The sequence below is a fragment of the Myotis daubentonii genome, chromosome 2, assembly GCF_963259705.1.
Source record: "Myotis daubentonii chromosome 2, mMyoDau2.1, whole genome shotgun sequence".
NCBI lineage: Eukaryota > Metazoa > Chordata > Mammalia > Chiroptera > Vespertilionidae > Myotis > Myotis daubentonii.
The window spans coordinates 19112680-19135889 of NC_081841.1; the positions used below are offsets into that span (position 1 = coordinate 19112680).

General features: G+C 42.6%; 1 protein-coding gene across 1 annotated transcript in view; it reads right to left on the reverse strand.

Moving 5' to 3' along the window:
- Positions 1-20684: 20684 nt before the first annotated feature.
- Positions 20685-23210, reverse strand: part of CFAP54 (cilia and flagella associated protein 54) — a 252763-nt gene continuing 250237 nt past the window's right edge. Inside the window, exon 68 of the mRNA XM_059681924.1 lies at positions 20685-20910. Within this exon, the coding sequence (XP_059537907.1) occupies positions 20791-20910 (120 nt within the window). The 3' untranslated portion in view covers positions 20685-20790. The remainder of the gene's footprint in view (positions 20911-23210) is intronic.

Here is a 23210-nt window from a genome sequence, read left to right on the forward strand (position 1 = left end):
AGAAATAACAAACCTCAGTGAGACAGAAAGGAGCCTTGACTTCTAGACCAGAGGGTTTGGACATTTCTATGTCAGGAGCCAAAAGTCATTGATAGGTTTTATAAAAAAGTGAAGACATGATTGAGAGAGAAAAATAAGAAAGATGAGAAACAGAGTAGATCATTAGAGTTCCGGAGAGAAAAATTAATCTATCTCACTCTTGTATGATTATGTTGTATTTCTGTTACTCACCTTTTTCACCAAATGTTACTCTTAATGACAACTTGAGTTGCTTTCAAAATTCAAATTTATCCTTAAAAGCCATGGATTTTTACCCATTCAAGCTCTGAGGCAAATTCAAAAGAGAAGTTTCAAAAATATATTGTGCATGCCCAGCTGGCATGGCTCAGTGGTGGAGTGTCAACCTATGAACCAGGAGGTCTTAGTTCGATTCCTGGGCAAGGCCCATGCTCAGATTGCAGGCTCCAACCCCAGGGTGGGGTGTGCAGGAAGCAGTCAATCAATGATTCTCTGTTCCTATCTTTCACTCTCTCCCTCTGCCTTCCTCTCTGAAATCAATAAAAATATTTTTTAAATGTTTTGTGCAATAACATCCCTGCTAGAATAAATGTACAGCCTCCCCCAGTGAACACCTTGGAAAATGTTCAATTTACTTTTAAAAATAAATTACTTTGTAATCTTATTTCATGCCATAAACAAGTTTCAATTACTATAAGGGAGCAGAAAGTCTACCTTTCTTTTCTTTTCTTTCTTTCTTAAAATTTATTTTCAATTACTGTTGCTAAATAATATTATATTAGTTCCAGTTGTACAACACAGTGATTAGACATTTATATGCCACACTATGTGATCACCTCAATAAGTCTAGCACCCATCTGACAACATCCAGTTATTAGTACAGTATTCTTTTTTTAAAAATATACTTTATTGATTTTTTACAGAGAAGAAGGGAGAGGGATAGAGAGTTAGAAACATCAATGAGACAGAAACATCGATCAGCTGCCTCCTGCACACCCCCCAGTGGGGATGTGCCCGCAACCAAGGTACATGCCCTTGACCGGAATCGAACCTGGGACCCTTGAGTCCGCAGGTCGACGCTCTATCCACTGAGCCAAACCGGTTTGGCAGCACAGTATTCTTAACGATCTGTGTCACCCTTAGGAAAGATAAACAACTTAATCCATATGTTTAGTTAACAGCCGAGCCTTGTCAAAATAAAGACTAGTCTATGGGCATTTGATTTAATTTTTTAATCAATATCTCTCAGAACTGAGTCTAAAAGCCTGACTGGGTTTGAACTGCAAACTGGCTTCCACCAAAATCATTCAACAGATTGTAGACATCTGTTGTTTTTGGTTGCCTCAAATCCAGCCATATATTCTGGAAACAACAGCCCTTCCACTTCCTTCTTTTAGATTTGTTCCTCCTTTTTCAAACCATGTGATTCTGGTGGCACGACCATTCATAGTACCTACCCCCTGGTCTAGGTATAGGCTCATGACCCTGGCTGGCCTGGCCAGTCAGAGTCCTTCCCAGAAGTTATACATTCTGAAGTGGGTAAAGAGAGTTCCCTTCTTCCTCTGGATTTGTGAGGATGAGAAGATGTGAGCCTGGCGCTACCTACAATGTTGTCTTTCTCTGTGGACCGAAAGCCTGTCTTCAGTAGAAAAGAATGAGACCAAAACAGAGGACAGAGATTATGGAGAAAGATGGGGAGAAAATATTAATATCATTTAAGACCCTGGATCCTCCCTTCTCCTTCCCATTAACATGAACTAATAATTCCTTAAGTTGATTGATTTGTGTTTCCAGTACTTGCAACCAAAGGAATTCTGACTAATCAGTGCTCTTATTAATGAGTTCCAATATATCCAATCTAACCTCACAGTTTTTACCTTACTCAATCTTTTTGAAGTCTATGTGTCCACTAGCTATGTTCTCTTTCTTATATATTCTCTTAGCTTTTATCCCACTTTTCTGGCTACTTCATCTTGGTCTCCTTCTGGCACTTTGCCCTCTGGATTTTCACACTATGCTTTTCTTCCTGTGAAAGAACATCAAAATCCACAACTTCAAAAACCATTTCTACTCCATTTATTCTATATCAGACATCCCATAAGCACCTCAAGTCCAAAGGGCCTACAGAAACCCTATTTTGATACCAAACCTGCTTCTCCTATTACTATATTCTGCTTCTCAACCAGTTAACTGATTACCAAAAGGCCAAACAAGAATCCAAAGAATCATTGTTCAAAGGTAGAACCCTCCTACCTTTCCTTCTCTCTCCCTCCACATTCTATCACTCATTAGATCAGATAGACTTTAATTTCTAAGTAAATTAGTCCTTACTTTTTACCTTAACACACCCTACCTAGTTCAAGCTTTCAAGTCTGTGATATTACAGTTACCTCCCAGTGAGTCATCTTACCTCCAGGTCTGTCCCTTTGTAATATATGCACCAAACTATTGCCAGAAGGATCTTCCTACAAAGCAAATATGGTCATTTCACCCCTCTCTGGCACTTGCTTCAAGAGACGCCTCCCATCACTTTTAGGATAAGTTCTAACTCCTCAGCTCAGTACACACAGCCATTTGTCAATCACCAAATATGTATCAAACACTTACCATGTCCTAAGTGCTGTTGTAGATGCTGTACATGCAAAAAGCAAAACAAAATCAGGGTTTCTGCCTAAAAGAGCTACTAGTTTTGCTTCCATGCCGATAAGCTTCAAGTTTTTTTTTTTGGAGAAAGTTACAAACAATAAGAACTTGATGGAAATTTACATCACAAATGCTGAGATTCGGGCTTTCTTCATTCTTTCTAATTCTATGAAAAAACATCAAATACATGACCCAGGAGACCCCAACCTGCCTGAACTGCCTACTACAAACCCAGTCTGACTTTTAACCATTTTGTTTGAACTGTGATAGGGCTCTTCTAGAAAAGATGAAAGGAGGATTCAGCCCCGAGAGTGATTTTGCATCTCCTGCAGCTACTGATTGATCTTAGTACTCAAGGAAACTTGATCACCATAGTCCTCACTCCGATACCTCGATGGAGAATGCTTTGTCTGCCGGTATCCACTTAGGTCCACTTGTGGGTCGGATGGCTCTCCTGTGCTCTCTAAACACAAAGTGAAAATGCTCTTATATGACTGGGTTTCCAATAACATGCTACAGACATTGATGCAACATTATGGGGTTATGTATCTAACTGGCTCAGTGCATGCTTCTGTATTAAAGGGAACCTTAAGTTTGCTTTATGTGCATGGTTTGACTTTGAATAAGAACAGCTACTCTCATTTTAAACTGGAGGCGAAAAAAATTGTATCAGAGGGAAAAAATACTTCACTTGATGACCAAATGGCTTTTTTTCCCTTCTAATTTTCATAAGTCTAGATGCATCTTTAGTAAAGAAAAAACAAACAAAAAAATACTCTTTCTGGATGTTAAATTGATATCTGGAAATTTTTTCTCTGGTACACCTGAACTTTCATTACTGATTTCAGCTTCTGGGGAGGGGATAGTTGTCTCAGAGAAACTGACTAATAATGGTCTAAGAGTGACTCATGATGCAGGAAGGCATGCATTAAGCAGGTTGTTGAATAGGAAACAAAAAGTTGTCTGAAATATTTCCTCCCCGCTGTTGAAGTAAGGGCGTCTTAGGTGCTAGTGAAATTCTATTTCTCTATCTGCGTGCTGGTTACTGGGTGTGTTCAATTTAAAAAATTCATTAAGCTATATACTTAGAATTTGTGCATTTTTCTGTATATATGTTATACTACAATGAAAAATTTAAAAAACAAAACAAAACCCTGCAACATCCCCTTTCTACATTATGGACAAACAGACATGTATGTAGATACACACAGTATACGCAGGTAGGTTTCTGCCTCCAGCCAGCTCTGTGTAATTCGGCATTGACACACACACACACACACACACACACACACACACACACACACACACTCCTAGTCTGTGCTCTGTGATTTCTCTATCAAAGCACTATTATGCTTTATTGTAATGGTGTGTTTATTAGCCATTTTTCCTGATAGTGCAAGGTTCAGGGGAATTCACAGAAATCTTTTAAACATAAACGAGAGGAGCATCTCTAAATAGTCTAAAGTTTGTGACGTGTAGACCAAACAAAATTTACAATCTTTATCTAAACACAATGAAATAGCCAAAGTTAAATTAAAAACCATATTTCAGTGTGCAAAATTAAGGTGAGTTAGCCCATTATTAGAATAATTCCATCCTGCCACCTGCCATCCCTAAGTCTACCCAGGTTGGTTTCTGCCTCCAGCCAGCTCTGTGTAATTCGACATTGTGGGATTGGAATGTGGTCTGCATTTTTATGTCACCTGGGACTCAGAATTCCTATGTCTCTGAATTAGTTCAGCTTATAGATCATCTTCCTTCATGCACCTTAGATATGGGCCGTTTTCCTTGATTCCCCTACTGATGTCTTCTCTCACAGAACTCCTCTCTTGCTTCTCACCCTTTTCCCCTCAGAGATCTTCCTTGTCCCATTTCCCCTTTCCATTGAAATGGAATTAATTCCCAAGAAATTAATTTCCTTTTACCTTTTTTCTATAAAACAAGTTAGACCACCACCTCCTACTTGCTCAGAGCATCCATTTGCTTATATTTAACGTGCTCTGTAAACAATGGACCATTTTCTCCCAAGCTTCCACCTTGAGCAGCACTAAGCTCTGCTACTGAAAAGTAACCCATAAGCCACTCCCCTCCACCCACTTTTCTAGATCCCTAGAGACATTGGTGAGGAGGATGCAGTGTCCTCCATCAGGCCTGGGTTGGGTTTCAAGGCAATTTCAAAGGGAGAAAAGTAGAATATATTTCCCCAAGATGAACTAGGGCCCAGTGATGGCGAGCCTTTTGAGCTCAGCGTGTCAGCATTTTGAAAAACCCTAACTTAACTCTGGTGCCGTGTCACATATAGAAATTTTTTTATATTTGCAACCATAGTAAAACAAAGATTTCTATTTTTGGTATTTATTTTATATATTTAAATGCCATTTAACAAAGAAAAATCAATCAAAAAAATGAGTTCACGTGTCACCTCTGACACGCGTGTCATAGGTTCTCCATCACTGAACTAGGCACTGCCCACCCCCCTCTGATTTTGAAAGCAGGTGTTGCTAAAGTCAATTTTGAACAGACTGTTGAATGTCAGAGGGAAGGCAGGGGAGGGTGGGTGGAAAGAGATCAACCAATGAACTTGTAGCCTATATGCATAAACCGTGGACACAGAGAATGAGGTGGTGAGGGGCTGGGGACAGAGTGGGTTGGGAGAGATTAATGGGGGAGAAAGAAGGACCTATGTAATACTTTCAACAATAAAGGTTTAACAAAATATAAAGTCAATTTTGGTTTTAAATGACATATTTTTTTGCTCTTCCATTCACATCCACTCTGTGAATTATGCCAGAACACATTTAATAAAGAAGTCCATTCTAGTCATTCATTATGATACCAATACACCAGTTGTATTGTATTCTCATGTAACCCGTACTTGTGGATTTCAAAGAGCTTCCTCAGATTTAATTAATCCTCAGCTTTGCTAATGAAAAGCATCGCTTTTACCCGGTGTGAGTTTGGATTTTTAATCTGTTCCTTAAGGTCACTTCATTTTTTATGAAACCGAACATTTATAATTTAACATTTCAGATCTTCCACATTCCCTATTAAGCAATTATTTTGATTACTTCATTATCTTTAATTTTTTTCCTAGACTATTTAGGTTGGTTTCTGCCTACTGCTAGCCAAGTGTAATTCTGACATTCTCTCTCACTCCCTTTATTAGTATGATTTGCATTAGCAAGGGATTCATTTTCATTCTGAAGACTGAAAACAATTTCATTATCTGATAAAAATTATCTTCTCATATGCTATAAGAAGCAATTCTCCTCATTTATGGTCTCATTAGGCATTTTATCTACCCGATACATCTTCTCAATTCTTCCTCTTTCCAGTGGTAAGCGTTCCTGTGGTTCAACTAACAGCATCTTGGGCTAGAAATTCTCATTTTTATCTTCCTTCTCTGTTTTGTTCTTTCTTTTTCTAATGTAATAACTGCACCATCTCCTCGGTGAAACCCTGCTATGTCCCTCTCTTCCTGAACACTTTGTTTAGGTTTTATTCTAATACCTAACATGGTCGTTTCATGAATTGTAAGTTTACTTTTCCATTGTCCTTAATGGGCTGGGCCACAGCTTATGGATCTTTGTGTTTTCAGACCTGGAACTGTGTCTAGTGTATAGCAATAATAATTTTTAAAATGTATATTGAATAAATAAAGAACTAAGTGCATGTGCATATTCATTTTTAATTTGAAAATTTATACTTTCAAAACTCAGGAGACGATGAGAAGCCAAAGCAACCTAATAAGGAGTTAGATCGGCTGAACAAATTAAAGACAAGCTGAAGAGATATACAGAACTGCAAGGGACAGGAAAGAAGCAGTTAAACTGCCCCGGCGGGGCTAAAACACCTTGAGTGTTCAAGAGGCCAGCTTAGCAAGAGCAAAAACTCAAAGCAATATCTGGAGTACCTGGATACATCATCAATGGTTAGATGGGCAAGACTCACATTAGACCTAGAGCCTTCTCTGCAAGCATGATATAGAATCATGACTACTTCTTCTCACCAAATCTCCAAAAGCTAACAAATTGCTAAACAATTTCTGTCTGATGTTGCATTCTTTTTTAAAAAAGATTTTAATATATTTTTATTGATTTCAGGGAGGAAGGGAGAGGGAGGGAGAGATAGAAACATCAATTATGAGAGAGAATCATCTATTGGCTTCCTCTTGCACGCCCCACACTGAGGATCGAGCCCACAACCCAGGCATGTGCTCTGACTGGGAATCCAACCATGACCTCCTTGTTCATAGGTCACTGCTCAACCATTGAGCCACACCGGCCTGACTGATATTGCATCCTTGATTTATTTCTCACTTTTATTCATCCCTTGACAAGGAGAAAACAAGTAATCAGAATGCTTCCTGTTCACTTTAAACATGTTAGAATATAAGGAATGCTGCAGCAGCATCCTGGGGCATTGGGGTCAATTCCATGGAAATGTCAAGTGCCTGCTGCTTGGAGCTGGACCTATTTTTAAGGAAGTGGAATTCCTTAACAAATTTTGATTAAGTTTAAAATGCATTTAAACCTTTAAATGGAAATGTTAAACAGGAAGGTGGCTATAGGAGTTTGGAGTTAGGGAAGCAATCTGGGTTGGAGACAAAAATTTGGAAGAATTTAGCCCATAAATGGTACTGATAAGGTCACATTGAGTGAGAGTGCAAAGAGGAAAGAGAGCAAGGAAACAAATTTTTTGTTTAAAACTCTGGTCAGACAGTCTTTTCAGTCAGAGGTCAGAAAATTATGACCGGTAGGTCCAATCTGGCCTCTGTTCAGTCATTGTTCTAAAAATAATTTTACATTAGTCAGCCCCTTTCCGATTGACCTCCATCCTTATGTCCTTTACCAGATGAAGAGACCCCTCAGGAAAAAGCTGTTTAAATGTGGTCTCACCTGTTTGCTTCCCTTATTTCAAGGATCATGTCCCCTCCAGTTTCTGCATATTTTCAGTCATCCCCAGGGGCTTCACACAGTTATTTTAATTCTGATTTTATAGTTGTTTATACTGATTTTTTTTTTAGTCAAAAGATGAAAATTGTGATTACTAGGTGGTAGTTCAATAAAAGTTACTCTGTTACCAGAAGTGAACTCCTCTTACTAAAAAACAAAAAAATAAAACCCCTCTCATCTTGCTAGGCAGAACTGACCTTTCCTGAAAGATACATAATAATACAAGACGTTATAATAGTAAGAGATAGCTGAATTGAAGGTCCAGCTTCTGCTAGCCAGTCTTCCTGGTGCTTTATCTACCCCTGATTTACATATGAGAACACTGAAGTGCAGAGAGGTTAAGAAATTTTGTCCAAGTTTACTAGTATATGGGTGGCAAATAGGAAAGCCAGGACTCACATCGCAAGACTGAATGTCATTGCTGGCTCTCTTAACCACCATACCATGATGCTACTTAAGTGTGGGCTGCTTGTTCCTTAATGGAGACATGTGGAGGAAATTTAAGCTTGTAGTAGGTAACTGAAATGAATAACCTTTATAATTCTTTCAAACCTATAAGTTCAAGATCCTTTAAAAATTATGATCCCCAATCAGGCAAAAATATTAGGGTATTTTTTGTCAGAAAAATTATTTCCCTCATTTAGAAATCTGGAAAGCATACACACAAAATGCAATTTCCAATAATCCTCAGCTTCTGCAGCCTCATTTCCCTCTTCTCTGCTTTAGAATTTGACTTACAGCACCTCAGAAGAACTCTTATATCTGTGGTGCCTGAATTGCTTCAGCGCTAGCTGTATGTTGCGTTCATTCTGAATATGGTGTCAAGATTGATAAGCCAACTTAAGTCAGGCCATTCAGAGCATCACATGTTGTCTGTGGCTGCTTTTGCAGAGCTGGCTGGTTGCAACAGAGACACAATGCCTAAAATATTTCCTATGTGACTCCCCAAGCCATTCAAGGCATCAGCCTTTGAAGTTTGGAAAATAGCCGTTTTTGTGTGTTTTTCCATGCCACCCCAAATATATTTGAAAAATATTTTTAACCAGTGAAATTGCTCTAAGAAAAAAAGCCACATTGAAGTATTTTTTCCTCAGACAAAAACAGGACTGTTCGTAAGATCAATAAAAATATTCCTTTCTTTGATAATCCTTTGCTTGCTACCTGCATGCCCAATTAGTTTAAAACTAATTAATGAGAAATGGAGAATGTTTGCAAAAATAAAACAAATGAAGAAACCTTGAAAGAAAAGCTACAATCTACAAATCCCTTGAAAGTGTACAATCCTTGAAGACACTGTTCATTGAGAGTATCTTCTCATAAGAACCCACAGGAAAAACATTTTCTGGAATTAGTACCAGGAATACCATTGCTTCTGCTAAGTTTGTAGTCTGCTTTTCTCTGACAACACTGTTGATCTGGTAATGCTCTGTATGTACTTAGCAACACAAGCTGCAGAAAAGTACATCTGTGGCTGACCCCTCGTAAGAGTAAAAGTCATCATAACATCATCTTTCAAATAAATAACTCTTGCCATTTGACCCAGTGACAGGGGGCAGCTCCCCAACCCCCTGATTGGCCCTTCTCTGTCCTTGACAGGTGGTGGCACCACAACATCCCCATCGACCCTGCCTTGAGTGTGACAGGGGGCGGTGCCCCAACCCCCGAATCGGCCCTACCCTGAGCGTGACTGAGGGTGGCATCGCAACCTCCCGATCCGCCCTGCTCTGTGCATGAGAGGGGGCGGCGCCCCAACTCCCCAATCAGCCCTGCTCTGAGCCCGACCAGGGGCTGCACCTAGGCCTGCCCTCTGCCAGCCGGGAGCAGGCCTAAGCCAGCAGGTTTTTATCTCCCGAGGGGTCCCAGACTGCGAGAGGGCACAGGCCAGGCTGAGGGACCCCCACTCCCCCCAAGTGCACAAATTTTTGTGCACCAGGCCTCTAGTCTATCTAATAATAGGATAATATGCAAATTGGTTGGGACACTATCATATAATGACAGATCAGCAGACTGCGTCCCCGCCCCCTGTACCTACCCAGAGACATGAGGCTCATATCCCTGCCCCTGGCAACAGGCCCAGGATGTGAGGCTCGCATCCCTGTCCACTGCGCCCTGGGCACATGAGGCTTGGGTCCCCGCCCCCAGCAATGGGCCCGGGGACGTGAGGCTCATGTCCCCACACCCCTGCCCTGGCCCAGGGGTCTGCAGGGGCTCAGAGGTCTGCAGGCCTACCTCTTTAGGACAATCCATCAAGGAGCCCCAGATGGGTGGGTGGGGCCTACCTCTTTGGGGCGATGGATCGAGGGGCTCCCACACTGTGACAGGGCACAGGTCAGGCTGGGGAGTGTGCCCCTCTGCCCCAAGTGCATGAATTTCATGCACTGAGCCAATAGTGCAGGTATAAAAAAGAAAAGTCTCTTACCCTTTGAGATAGCATGGATGGACCTGGAGACTATTAATGCTAAGTGAAATAAGCCAATCTGAGAAAGACAAATATCACATGATCTCACTTACTTATGGAATCTAATGAACAAAATGAACTGACCAACAAAGTAAGACCTGAAGCATGGAGGCATTGAGCAGACTGACATCCCTGGATGTGGGGGTAGGGGGGCGAGGAGAGAAACCAAAGAACTTATATACTTACTAGGGGCCTGGTGCACGAAATTCGTGCACTAGGTGTGTGGGGGGGGGAGTGTCCCTCAGCCCAGCCTGCCCCATCTCACATACTGGGAGCCCTCAGGCGTTGACCCCCATCACCCTCCAATCGCAGGATCGGCCCCTTGCCCAGGCCTGACGCCTCTGACAGAGGCGTCAGGCCTGGGCAGGGGACCCTCATTTCCCCCCATCACTGGTTCTGCCCCCAGCCCAGGCCTGATGCCTCTGGCCCAGGTGTCAGGCCTGGGCAGGGGACCCCCAGACCCCTCCAATTGCTGGCTCTGCCCCTTGCCCAGGCCTGATGCCTCGGCCAGAGGCGTAGACCCCCATCACCCTCCAATCGCCTGATCGGCCCCTTGCCCAGGCCTGACGCCTCCGCCAGAGGTGTCAGGCTTGGACAGGGGACCCCCACCTCCACCCAATCACTGGCTCTGACCCCCGCCCAGGCCTGAGGCCTCTGGCCCAGGAATCATGCCGAGGCAGGGGACCCCCATCTCACTCTGATCGCTTGCTCCACCCCCCGCCCAAGCCTGACGCCTCTGACCCAGGCTTCAGGCCTGGGCAAGGGGACCATCATATCCCCCCAATCCCCAGCTCCGCCCCCCACCCAGGCCTGATGCCTCTGGCCCAGGCATCAGGCCTGGGCAGGGGACCCCCAGCCCCCTGCCCAGGCCTGATGCCTTGGCCAGAGGAGTTGACCCTCATCACCCTCCGATCACCAATCACCGGATTGGCCCCTTGACCAGGCCTGAGGCCTCTGGCAGAGGTGTCAGGCCTGGGCAGGGGAACCCCAGCTCCCCACGGTTGCAGGCTCCGCCCCTACCCAGGCCTAACGCCTCTGGCTGAGGCGTCCGGCCTGGGCAGCGGGGACCCGCAGCTGCAGCGGCCCCATGATCCGCTTCACTTTAGGCCCAGGCAAGGGACCCCTAGCTCCTGGGACTGCCAGCTTCGACCATGCCCAGCTCCCATCGCTGGCTCCACCCCTACTTCCTGCTATCACTGGCCAGGGCGGAAAAGGCACCTGATTCTCCAATCATGGCTAGGGGGCAGGGCAAAGGTGGCCCCAGAGCCGCCTTTGCCCTGCCCCCCAGCTCTTAGCTCCCCCCTGGGTTTCCGATCACTGTCAGTGGCAGGGGGCTTCTTCCTGCTTTCCCTTTCGCCTCCCTGCATTGTGCCTACATATGCAAATTAACCGCCATCTTGTTGGCAGTTAATTTGCATATAGCCCTGATTAGCCAATGAAAAGGGTAGCGTTGTACGCCAATTACCATTTTTCTCTTTTATTAGTGTAGACTAGAGGACCAGCACTCGAATTTGTGCATGGGTGGGGTCCCTCGGCCTGGCTGGCGATTGGGCTGACTGGGGCTGTCTCACCCAGTCCTGATCAGGGCTAATCAGGGCCAGCCTGTCTGGGGAAGGGACTGCAGGAGATTGGCCAGCCATGGGAAGTTGGCTGTGGGAGCGCACTGACCACCAGGGCGCAGCTCTTGCATTGAGAGTCAGCCCCCTGGTGGTCAGTGCACACCATAAGGGTAGCTTAGGCTTCTATATATATAGATACACATAACCCATGGACACTATGGACACTGACAGACAATAGGGTGGTGAAGACCTGTTGTGGCGGGGTGGGGGGGTGGGGTAGGTGGTGGGAGGGATGGGGGATGGGTAGGGGCTGAGCGGAGGGAGGTAAAGAGGGAGGAAATGGGAGACTGTAATACTGTCAACAATAAAAATATACATATTTTTAAAAAAAAGAGTGAGAAAGGGCATTTTTGCCAGGAAACAAAGGCACAGAGTAACGAATTAAATCTATCAACTGAACAAATGTATGCACGAACGGATGAGCTAAGTGTGTCAGGGAAATACTAATGGGTTTATGAAAAAGAAATTAAATGACCAGCCTCCAAAGGACAAAACAAAGATTTCTTTCCCTTCCTATGGATCATTACCTTTTAGCAGAAGGGAGAGCTCTAGACAATTCCTTTGGATCTAATTATTTGCTGATTTTTTAAAAACTGCATTGAATGAACCAAACCACAAAGTCTAAGCACTCCCAACTGGGGCATTTTCCCAACAATAGGCTCTGACAAGGCCTCTCTGTGCCACACCTTAGGGAATGAGGAGAGTTGCCTCAGATCACAATACTTTTAATCTGTTGTTTGTTTTTCCTGGTTATTAGGGAAGATAATAAGATATGCCATAGGAAATGTATTTAAATGTTAACATACTGTTTCAGAGTGGTGGATTTTGGCTGAATTTTATTTTCTACTTTGTACCTTGAAATGTTTTTCAGATTCTCAATATTAGTCCTGAGTTGCTTTTATAATGATGAGAAAAGAAATCAGTTCAAGAAATTCTTGGGGGAGAATTAAATTAGGAAAGTTGTGAAGCTACTTAGAAATCTTCAAATTAGAAATCTGCTGAGTTTTCACACTGTGGACAATTTAAAGGGAGGGTTCAGGGTGGATGTGTGCTTGGGCAGAATGGGGATTCAGACCTGTTCCATTCTAAGCTATTAAATACGAAATGTATGAATGTTGTCTTAAATATCAAACAGGACCAAAGGCAATTTAATAGCAATTAATTGTGTGTTATCTCCAAAGCTCCCGTTGAAAATGTCCTGGTTGCAATAAAAGTCTTGTTCCTCTTAACCCATCATTTTAACTAATGAGTTTAATTATAAAGAAAACTGCTGTCACTGAAGCCTTCTTCTTAATCAAGCCTGTTTTTAGGGCAAAAATAATATGTTGCCATGGAAATTTTAGTGTCCAAGTTGCAACTCATAAAACTCTACTGAACTGTAAAGGAAAAATAGGAAATGTGTCTTTAGTAAGAGAAAGTTCTTAATATATTTTTTAAACATTGAAATTATGAGAGTGAATGGATTTTACAAGTGAATCTCATTGCATGTAAGCAGCAGTCATGCAAAAAATTCTGCATATATCTAATTTCAGAAAATCAAATAATTTAAAGTATAACTAGGTAACCCACAATTGATAGAAATCATACAGGGAATCTGCCTCAATTTAATTAAACAGTTACTGAGGCTTTACTATCTTATATTAAAAATTAATATTTTTACAGATTGAGTTTTCTAAAACTGGGCATATTTATGGCTTGACATTAGCTTCAAAATGATTTTTAGTTGTCATTAAACCCCCCCAAAATGGAACCAGATGTGAACTATCAGTTATAGTTGTGTAATGAGACCAGTCATAACTCACATTTAATGTTATTACCTGATAGGTGAACCAATAGTCATACAAAACATTCCAGCCAACAAGATGAGAAAGATAAACAAGTGTGTTTTTATTTAATTTATGAAATATCTTAGCATGCAAAAAAGTAGAGACAAATGTATCAAACCTCCAGATTAAAAAGAACAATTTTACAAATACAAACTCAACCTTTTGGGCATTTTTCTTAGATGTATTCCCCCTCCTTCATCCAGGTGAGCACAAACCTGATTTGGGTGTTGGCCATTAACTTGTGTGTAAAACAATGTTTTTAGCATGTACTTATACAGCCATAAATACTTATGTCATTTTGCCTGTTTTTTTTAAACTTTATACAAACAGTATCTTCCTATGCATGTTCACTTTTTTGTCTTGCTTAACCTACTTTTGAAGTATATTCAGATTGATATAGTCTCTGATAGATGAGAAATGAGCATTCATTCATAATTGCCCTATAGTTGTCTATTATTCATTTACTAGAGGCCCAGCACACGAAATCATGTGGGTAGAGTCCCTAGGCCTAGCCTGCAGTCACAGCCATCTTCTGCCTGTTCACCAGTCCCCAGGCTGAATGATGCCTCCACCGCTGAGGCGGGTAGGTTGCAGGCGAACCCCACAGTTTCCATCAGCACTGCAAGCTCCAGCAGCAGCGGCAGCAGCGGCAGCAGTGGTGGCGGTGCCCATGTGAGCGGCCTGGAGCGGGCAGCACGTACCATCAGTGGCCAGTCTGGTGCATGTGCATGGAGGTGAAGTCGCCGGCGCCTGCTTTCCCGCTGGCCCGAGCCCCGGAGCAGCCGGGGATGAGCTGGGGATCCCAATGGCCTGACAGCCAGCCTGGACCTCCCACCACCCACCCCGGTTCCTCCATTCAACATTGCTGATCCATCAGAGCCTGTGGGCCAGGGGGAGGGACCAAGAGGTCAGCCACTCTGCCCACTTGCCAGTCCCCAGTCCTGCCCCGCCACCACCATCCACTTTCCTGTGGTTCCCCATTCACCTGCGGGCAGGGGTGAGGGGGGTGAGGGAAGTGGGGGAGGGAAGGGACCAAGAGGTGGTCAATGCACCTCATGGCAACTGATTGAGTGGTCGTTCTGGTTGTTATGCTTATGGTCCTTGGCCTTTTATTATATAGACTAGAGGCCCGGTGCACAAAAATTTGTGCACTCGGCAGGGAGGGAGGGTCCCTCAGCCTGGCCTGTGCCCTCTCCCAGTCTGGGACCCCTCAGGGGATGACCGCCTGCTGGCTGAGGCCCGCTCCCCGGGGAATTGGGCCTAAGATGACAATCAGACATCCCTCTGGCAGACCAGCAGCCCTCGGGGGATGTCCACTTGCCAGCGGGGAGCAGGCCTAAACTGCAGTCAGACATCCTTAGCACGCTGAGGAGGCAGGAGAGGCTCCCACCACCACTGCTGTACTGGCAGCCATCAGCCTGGCTTGTGGCTGAGCAGAGCTCCCCCATGTGAGAGCGCCCTGACCACCAGAGGGCAGCTCCTGCATTGAGCGACTGCCCCCTGGTGGTCAGTGTGTGTCATAGTGACCAGTCATTCCCAGTCCTTCTGATGTTAGGGTCAGTTTGCATATTACCCTTTTTACTATATAGGATAGAGGCCTGGTGCATGGGTGGGGGCTGGCTGGTTTGCCCTGAAGGGTGTCCCGGATCAGGGTGGGGGTCCCGCTTGGGTGCCTGGCCAGCCTGGATGAGGGGATGATGGCTGTTTACAGCTGGTCACACACCCTTCAGGGTGGGGGTCCCCACTGGGGTGTCTGGCCAGTCTGGGTGAGGGGCTGAGGGCTGTTTTCAGGCTGGCGGGCAACTGAAGCTCCCAGCCTCTCCTTTTTTTCTGTTTTTTTTGTTGTTGTTGTTGTTGTTGTTGTTTTGTTTGTTTGTTTTTTTATTCTGGGATTTATTTACCTTCTATAGCTGTCACTGGAGCTGAGAGCCAGCTCCAGCTCTGAGGCCCGGCTCCAGCTCTGAGGCTGCGGCTGGCTGAAAGCAGATACTGGGTTTGTTTGGCTTCTATAATTGAAACACTGTTGCAACTCCAGCTCTGAGGCCGAAGCTGGCTGAAAGCAGGTTTCTGGAGCTTATTTAGCTTCCATAATTGCAACATTATTTCTTAGAGTGCAGCTCAGAGGCCGGCAGTGGCAGGCGGGGAGCCTTGGCTTCCTCCATCACTGGAGCAAGCAAGCCTCCTGTTCGCTTCAGCTGCCTACCTGCCTGCCTGCCGGCTGCCATCTTGGTTGGCAGTTAATTTGCATATCACCCTGATTAGCCAATGGGAAGGGTAGCAAAGTTATGGTTAATTACCATGTTTGTCTATTATTAGATAGGACTAGAGGCCCAGCGCATGCGTGGTTAGGATCCCTAAGCCTAGCTGCAATCAAGGCCTTGTCCGCTGCCCAGCGTTGCTCCTCCACCTCCGTGGCCCCTGCCCGGTGAACCTCCAAGCTCACAGCCCCCACCCTGTGAGACTCATTGGCCTTAGCTGCCCAAGCCCCATGACACTCCTCCGCGACCAGTGAAGCTCCAAGCTAACAGCCCCCACCCGCAAGGTTCCTTGGCCTCATTGCTGCCCACGCCCTGCAATGCCTCCCATCTCAGCAGCCCCACGAAGCTCCACACTCACTGCCCCCGCCCCGCAATGCTCCTCCGCCTCAGCCACGCCATGAAGCTCCACTCTAACAGCCCACACCCCATGAGGCTCCTTGGCCTCAGCTACCACTGCAATGCTTCTTCGCCTCAACGCCCTGTGAAGCTCCATACTCACAGCCCCCTCCCCACCCCGCTTCTCTGCCTAGCGTCCACCGCCCCTGCCCTGCGATGCTCCTCCACCTCAGCCACCCCGGGAAGCTCCATGCTCACAGCCCCCTGCCCCACGAGGCTCCTCAGCCTCCACAATCCAGCCCCGCCACGCCGTGAAAGCCAGACCGGTCCTTTGGTCATTTGGGTCCATAGCTCCCTCCTCCCACTGCCGCACCATGGGCGACCGGGGGCCCACAGCTCCCACTCCCTAGTCTGTGGTTTGGTCGCCTTTCTGGTCGTGACGGCACCTGGCTTTTTATATAATATGTTAGGATAGCTTTTGTATAATATCCTACTGTAGGACTGCACCATTATATATTTATCCATTCTCCACCTTAGAGATACTTAGAGGCTTCTAGTATTTTTACTACTGTAGTCAATGCATCAGGGAACATTTTTGCACTAGTTTGTTTGTTCACACCAGTGAGAGCTTCATTGGGGATATCCCACAAGCATTTCAAACATGAGAAAATGAAAAAGAGTGGCTAAACAATGTACTTCTGGGTCCATTGTTTTCTCCCCTAACCCACAGTTAGGGGTTTGTCCAATCCTGTGCTCACATACATAAATAAGTTAAAAATAATATTTTATTTTTTATGGGTTGAAGATGTTGATAATGATATTATGCATACTTCACTTAATTTTCCAGGTGATGTAGACACCCTGTAAATTCCAAGGTGCATTAGAGCAAACAGGGATGTACCCAGTCTCAAGTTAAATGAAACCCAAAAGAACGTGAGAGAGGCTCACACAGTAGGACTGCGTTGTGAAAATATAACAATACAAAACTATGTGCCGAAGGACAGGGTTAAAAGCTAAATAAGCAGGCACCAGGAAGTGCTTTAGGAGTTCTGGGATCCCTGTCCTCTGTCATTTGAACTGGGATGGAGAGATTTGTATAAGGTTGTCTGAAAGGGCAATGCAGTCCAGAGGCAGAAACCAAGTTTCCAGTACTCTCGAGAAAGGTATCAGTTCCACCCAGCAATTCAGTGAAGAATAGTCAACTGGGGCGGGGAATGTGTGGTGCCTGCACATGAAGTGAACCTAGACTACAGCATTTAAGCCTCTCAATGGCTGGCAGGTGGTCAGTTTCTAAAGCAATCTCTTGGAGACTGACATGGAAAAAGATACGGGAAGCACTGGGGTTTTGTTACCCATCAGTTAGCTGCTGCTCTGGCTCCTATTCCCTGGCTCCCGCTTCCCTCCCGTCTCTTTTGCTTCCCTTCCTCGCCACCTTTCAGTTTGCCTCCTGTCATTCCCTGCTATAATTAAAACAAATAGAAAACTTGCAGGTGTCTGCTATAAAGCGTTTGCAGATAGAGCATAAAAAAAAAAAGCACTGCAAATTGTGTAATTTGGTCTTTAGAAAAAAACTGAAAGGTTTCTGGAAATAAACTCATCTTCCATCCTGGTAGGTTTTGAATTTCCTTTTTGTTTCTGCTTTAGCCCAGTTCATCACCACTGCCTCACTGCCTTGGCAGAAAGTTTCAATGCTGTGAGTGCCGTTACTATTTTAGAAGAAAGGGGAGATTTCTGGAATGATGGCTTACTATGGGGAAACTGACTGCAGGGTCTGGCACAGTTTTAGACAGAGTTTCTTTCAGCCCAACAACACCCAAGAATAACAGCAGCTGTAAGGTGCTAAAGGTGGAAGAAAAGTAAAAATGTGCTGAAATAGTATCTGTAATACTTGGAAGGGACCTTCCCTCCCCAGAGGAGACCAATATACTGGCACGGATAACATCGAGGACACCTCGACGCTTTCTTGGGACGCCTATTTAGGTCTGCAAGCCATTTACAAAATATGCTCCTACGGCAGACCACGGGTGTTCCAATTTGAGCTTAAGGCTCGGCTATGTCTTCCTCTCCCCTGACTTAAAATTTCTCAGCACCATGGAGTGGGCACAAGAGTTCAGGAAGCCAGTTTAGCATCAAAGAGCTCAGATTCTCCAGTCAGATAGGGCTGGGATTTAAATCTTGGTTTTACCTCTAACTGTGACCATTGGAGAAGTTACTTAACTGCCTATGCTTTTATTTCCTTATCTGTAACATGGGGTCAGTCATTCTATGTGCACGATGGTCATAATTCTTGAGAGGACATAATACAGTGCCTGCCATGGGAAAGGTAGACAGTAATGGTAGAGCTAATGATGATGAAGGTGGTGGTGATAACTTTGCTTCCCTTTCTTTTAGAGCCCCATAGTGCCGTCTTACCTGGGTCACATCCATTCATCCGTCCATCCATCCATCCATCCATCCATCCATCCATCCATCCATCCTTCCTTCCATACATCCACTCAGTCAACAAATACCAAAGACCTCTATTACGTGCTTGGCATTGTTCTAGGGTTCTATACAACAGTATATGCCTTTATATCCACTAATATTTAAAAATAAAGAAAAACAGAACGCACACAATTAGTAACACTTAGTGATGAAGAATGAATGACATGTAAATACATTCCAGGGAATTAACATTAGGTTGAAGTAAATTGCCTTAGTTATTAGTCATGCTATATTTCCACACCTATGTCAAATGTATACTGCCTTTGGTTGTGTCTTTTTGCTCCTGGTGGCAAACTTTGAGTAATAAATTAGATTTCCCCTGGGAGAAACACAAAACTCTTGAATGCATTCTCTATCCCAGCAAGAAATTTATAAGCCCAAGTAGAGTCATCACCATCTGAAAGGCTTTTCTGTTTGACTCAAACTTTATTTCATAGCAGAGTATAGTCATCAGGCAATTATTTTTCTGAGTTCAGTGGAAAATATTTTGTTCCTTTCTTTTTCTCTTTCACTGCAACAATATTTTGTTCCCTTCTCTTTCTTATTGGCCTTCTTGCCTTTGTTTCTTCCCTTGCCATTGAATGCATATTTATTTTCCCTGAAAGCCAGACCATCATTTGTTCATTTATTTCCTTTCACTCACTCAACATGATTTGACTGTCTACTAGTGCATGGAACTTGCCACTCCTCTCCTTAATCACTAGTAATGGTTCCCTATTACATATGAATCAAGCCCATAGTCTTCACTCTAGTTTCACTCTTAGAAATTCTTATTTTCTATTATAACTGTCCACTCCAGATAGGTACTAGGAAAGTCCTGTGTATCATATTTTCATTTTTATACCTCAGTTCTTTTACAGAATCATGACTACCATCAAAATCCTTATAATTAAAAGTTTGCTCAGACTCATTTCCTCTATGTAATATCTTACAATTCTAGCTTGGCTGTCCCCAAATTTCGGAACTTTGATGCTAAACAGAATGAGTAAGAAATGCATGATCCTCTTCCAATTAGGCAGGGAAATGAAAACTCTTAGCACGATGACCATTACTACCTCGGGTATTGTGTTTAGTACCTTCTCACATCATCTCAATCTAATTCACACAGCAATCATAATAATATTCCTATTCTACTGGTGAGGAAACAAGGGCTTAAATAATTTGCTACTGTCCCAACGTCACATAACTAGGAAGTGATGAAACTAATATTCAAACTCAAATCTATATAATTCCATACATAGCCCATGCTGTATAACAGCAATTTTCAACCTTTTTCATCTCATGGCACATATAATTACTAAAATCCTGTGGCACACCAAAAAATATATTATAATTTTTGATGGTCTGACAAAAAAAATAGGTATAATTTTGATTCATTCACACTGGATGGCTATTGTGTTAGCTGTTGTCATTTTTTTATTTGACAATCTAAGGCAAAAGAGGCCAGCATCCCTAATAAATAGGTGCTGCATGTTTTAACAATTATTGCAGCATACCAGCATGCCACAGCACACCAGTTGGAAATCGCTGCTCTAAAATTTTGTGCAATGTTGGCTCTCAGAAATATAAAATATGAAAGGTCTAATTTGCTGCAGATTTCTTCCCAAACCCCAGAGGCAAACTCCCAAATTGAACTTACCACATGTTGAGATTTAATCCAGGATTTCTCTTCCTTAGCACTACTGACATTTGGGGCCAGATAATTCTTGGTTGTGGGGAGCTCTCCTGGGAACTGTAGCCTGTTTTGCATCATCCCTGGCTTCTACCCACTAGATGCCAGTAGCATCCCCCTTTCAGTTATAATAATCGAAAATGTCTTCAGAGATTGCCAAATGTCACCCTAGATGCAAAATTCCCCCCAGTTTATAACCACTGGCTTAATTCAGTCTTGCAATATGGACACAGCTAAAGACAAGCTAAACATAAACTATATAAACATGGGAATAGTTCCACTGTGCACAAACATGTTTTCTATGAATAGCTCCATAAGATGTCTTCATAAGCAGCAGCATTGACATTTAATTCAAATGCAATGTAAAACATTACTCAGAACTATAGTTTTTAGGGAAATTGAGCTTGTGTAAGAAAACAATTTTATTTTGTTTGTTGTAAGAGGACCATTTTGAAACTTATTTCAAACCAAGGAAAACAATAAGAATGAAAACCATTATAAGGTTAATATGTAAAGTATGTTCAGGGAATAATCGACACAATCCAGTTGAAAAGGCTTCCTCCTGATAGGATACAACCGTTAGCAAGATCAAAAAGTCTCTCGAGATTGAATATGGATGGCAGCGAGACGTTAAATGGAACCTGAGAAAAAGCATAAAAATGTTTATGAAATGCATTGTTTTGAACTGTTGACTGAAGTAAAGTTCTCAAAATGCACAAATACCAATTCCATATAATAATTTTATGTGAAAGATATATAATTCTTGCCTAAGGTAAGATTGCATCTTTACACTGCTGAAATGTCACATGTATCATTTTATATCTTATTAAGATTCACATCTATGAGTCTAGGAAACAGTATACAGATTCATACCGATGAATCTCTAAAATTGAGCTTATAAAACAGCAGATACTTCTAGAAATGTGGACTATTTGTGTTTGCATAATCATTGAGAATAATTCTAAATGAAGGATGTTTGGCTCTCTTGCTAATGGGATGCTTGCTTCTGAACAGACTGCCCAGTTGACAAATCTCCCTCTCTCATTTTGAGCTGAAGTCCTGCCACAGTGAAGCAAATTATGTTAGGGGCTCACTCTCTCTGAAAGGCACTATTACCACGCCAAGGACTAGTATAGCCAAAGTCATCTGAGAGTCTAAAAAAACGGAAATAAGACAGCTTTTGTGATTGTAGCACTGGCTATTGGATAGGGAGGAGGGCAGAAATGGGAGAATAACATGAAGGAAAGGAAACGAATGTCTACTGCAGACCCACTTCATGCACATCTAGATACTTCTAAAGATGGATGATGTCATGTAGAATGACTCTAATCAATTAGATTCTTTTGAGCCTGAATCCTGGTAAAAAATTAGAGGACAAGGATTATTAATTCCAAGTCTACTTGTTAAATGAACCTATTATTCTTGAGAAAACATAGTGAACCTAAAATAGAGACTAGTTTTTATTTGTTTTTTTTTTTACTTTTTTGGATTTAAAACAGTGACAAAAGTATTCCAGTGTTTTCTATAACTTCAAATAATAAAGAGGTGAATAAATAAAAACTAATAATACCCTCTTCATCACTAAATCTTAGAGTAATTAGTATCACCAATTTGAGAATTCTTCTTCCAAAACTGTTAAAATTATCATACAAATGTATATTCACATGGGTCTTTTCCTTTTCTTTCTTTCCTTATTTTTTGAAATAGAATAAGCAAATTTCCATTCACTGCTTTTTCAATTACCAATATATAAGAGAAATCTCTCCTTTACCAATTCAGGGAGGCAGACTAACCACATGGAGGTCAGGAGCATGCATTCTGGAATAAGACCATTTTGTTCATACCGGATATGTGAGGTTAGGTAAAATATTTTATGTGTTTTAACTTTAATTTCTTACTCATAAAATGGAAATAATAAGAATTACTACATAGTATTGTTGTTACAAGAATGGAGTAAATTTACACATATAAAACAGAATTGGCCCTTTAACCATGTTGGGATTAGGGATGCCAGTCCTCCCACACAGTTGAAAATCTGCATAAACTTTTTTGACTCCCCCACAACTTAACTACTAACAGCCTACTGCTGACTAGACACCTTACCGATGGCATAAACAGTTGAGTAACATATTTTGTATGTTCTCTGTATTAAATACTATATTCTTACAACAAAGTAAGCTAGAAAAAAGAAAAGCATAAGGAAGAGAAGATATATTTACAGTACTGTAGGTGTTTATTTAAAAAATCCACATATAAGTGGACTCACACAGTTCAAACCTGTGCTGTTCAGGGGGTAAACTGTACTTAGAAGGGTGCCGATCACAAACAACTAATGATGCCTATGTAGTATTTTCACTATTGAACACACCATTTTTAATGGCTATATAACAATGCATGGCATGGACAATCCTTCATTTAAGAGGCAGTTTCTAGTTTTTGAGCATGCTTGTCTACTTATATATCTCCTGAGTGCAAGCGCTTTAATTTCTGTATTGCTGATTCCCCAAAGGTGGTTGTTCTGGTCAACGAGTGTTTACATTTACTTTTTAACATTTTCTGCCAGATTGCTTTCTAAATAGGTTCTGACAATTAATACTTCAATCAGAAACAAATGAGGGTTTTTCACACACAGGGCAGCATATTATTATCATGGAATGTTATAAACCTTTTTATTTTGCCATTTAATGACTTTTTCCTTATTAAAAATTGGAAACATCTTAGAGAGTTAATATTAACTAGTTTATTAATATGTTGAAATATATGTGATTACCATGATTATTTTGGTTATATCTCATTGCTATTTAATTACACTAAACATTCAGTTTATTATATGGTGATGAAAGGGCCTCACATCCAATAATACCCTTTAGTAGATAATTTTCAAAGTAGTAATAATAATTGACATTAAAACATTTGTGTTTTCTCTGGAGCTATATTTCTG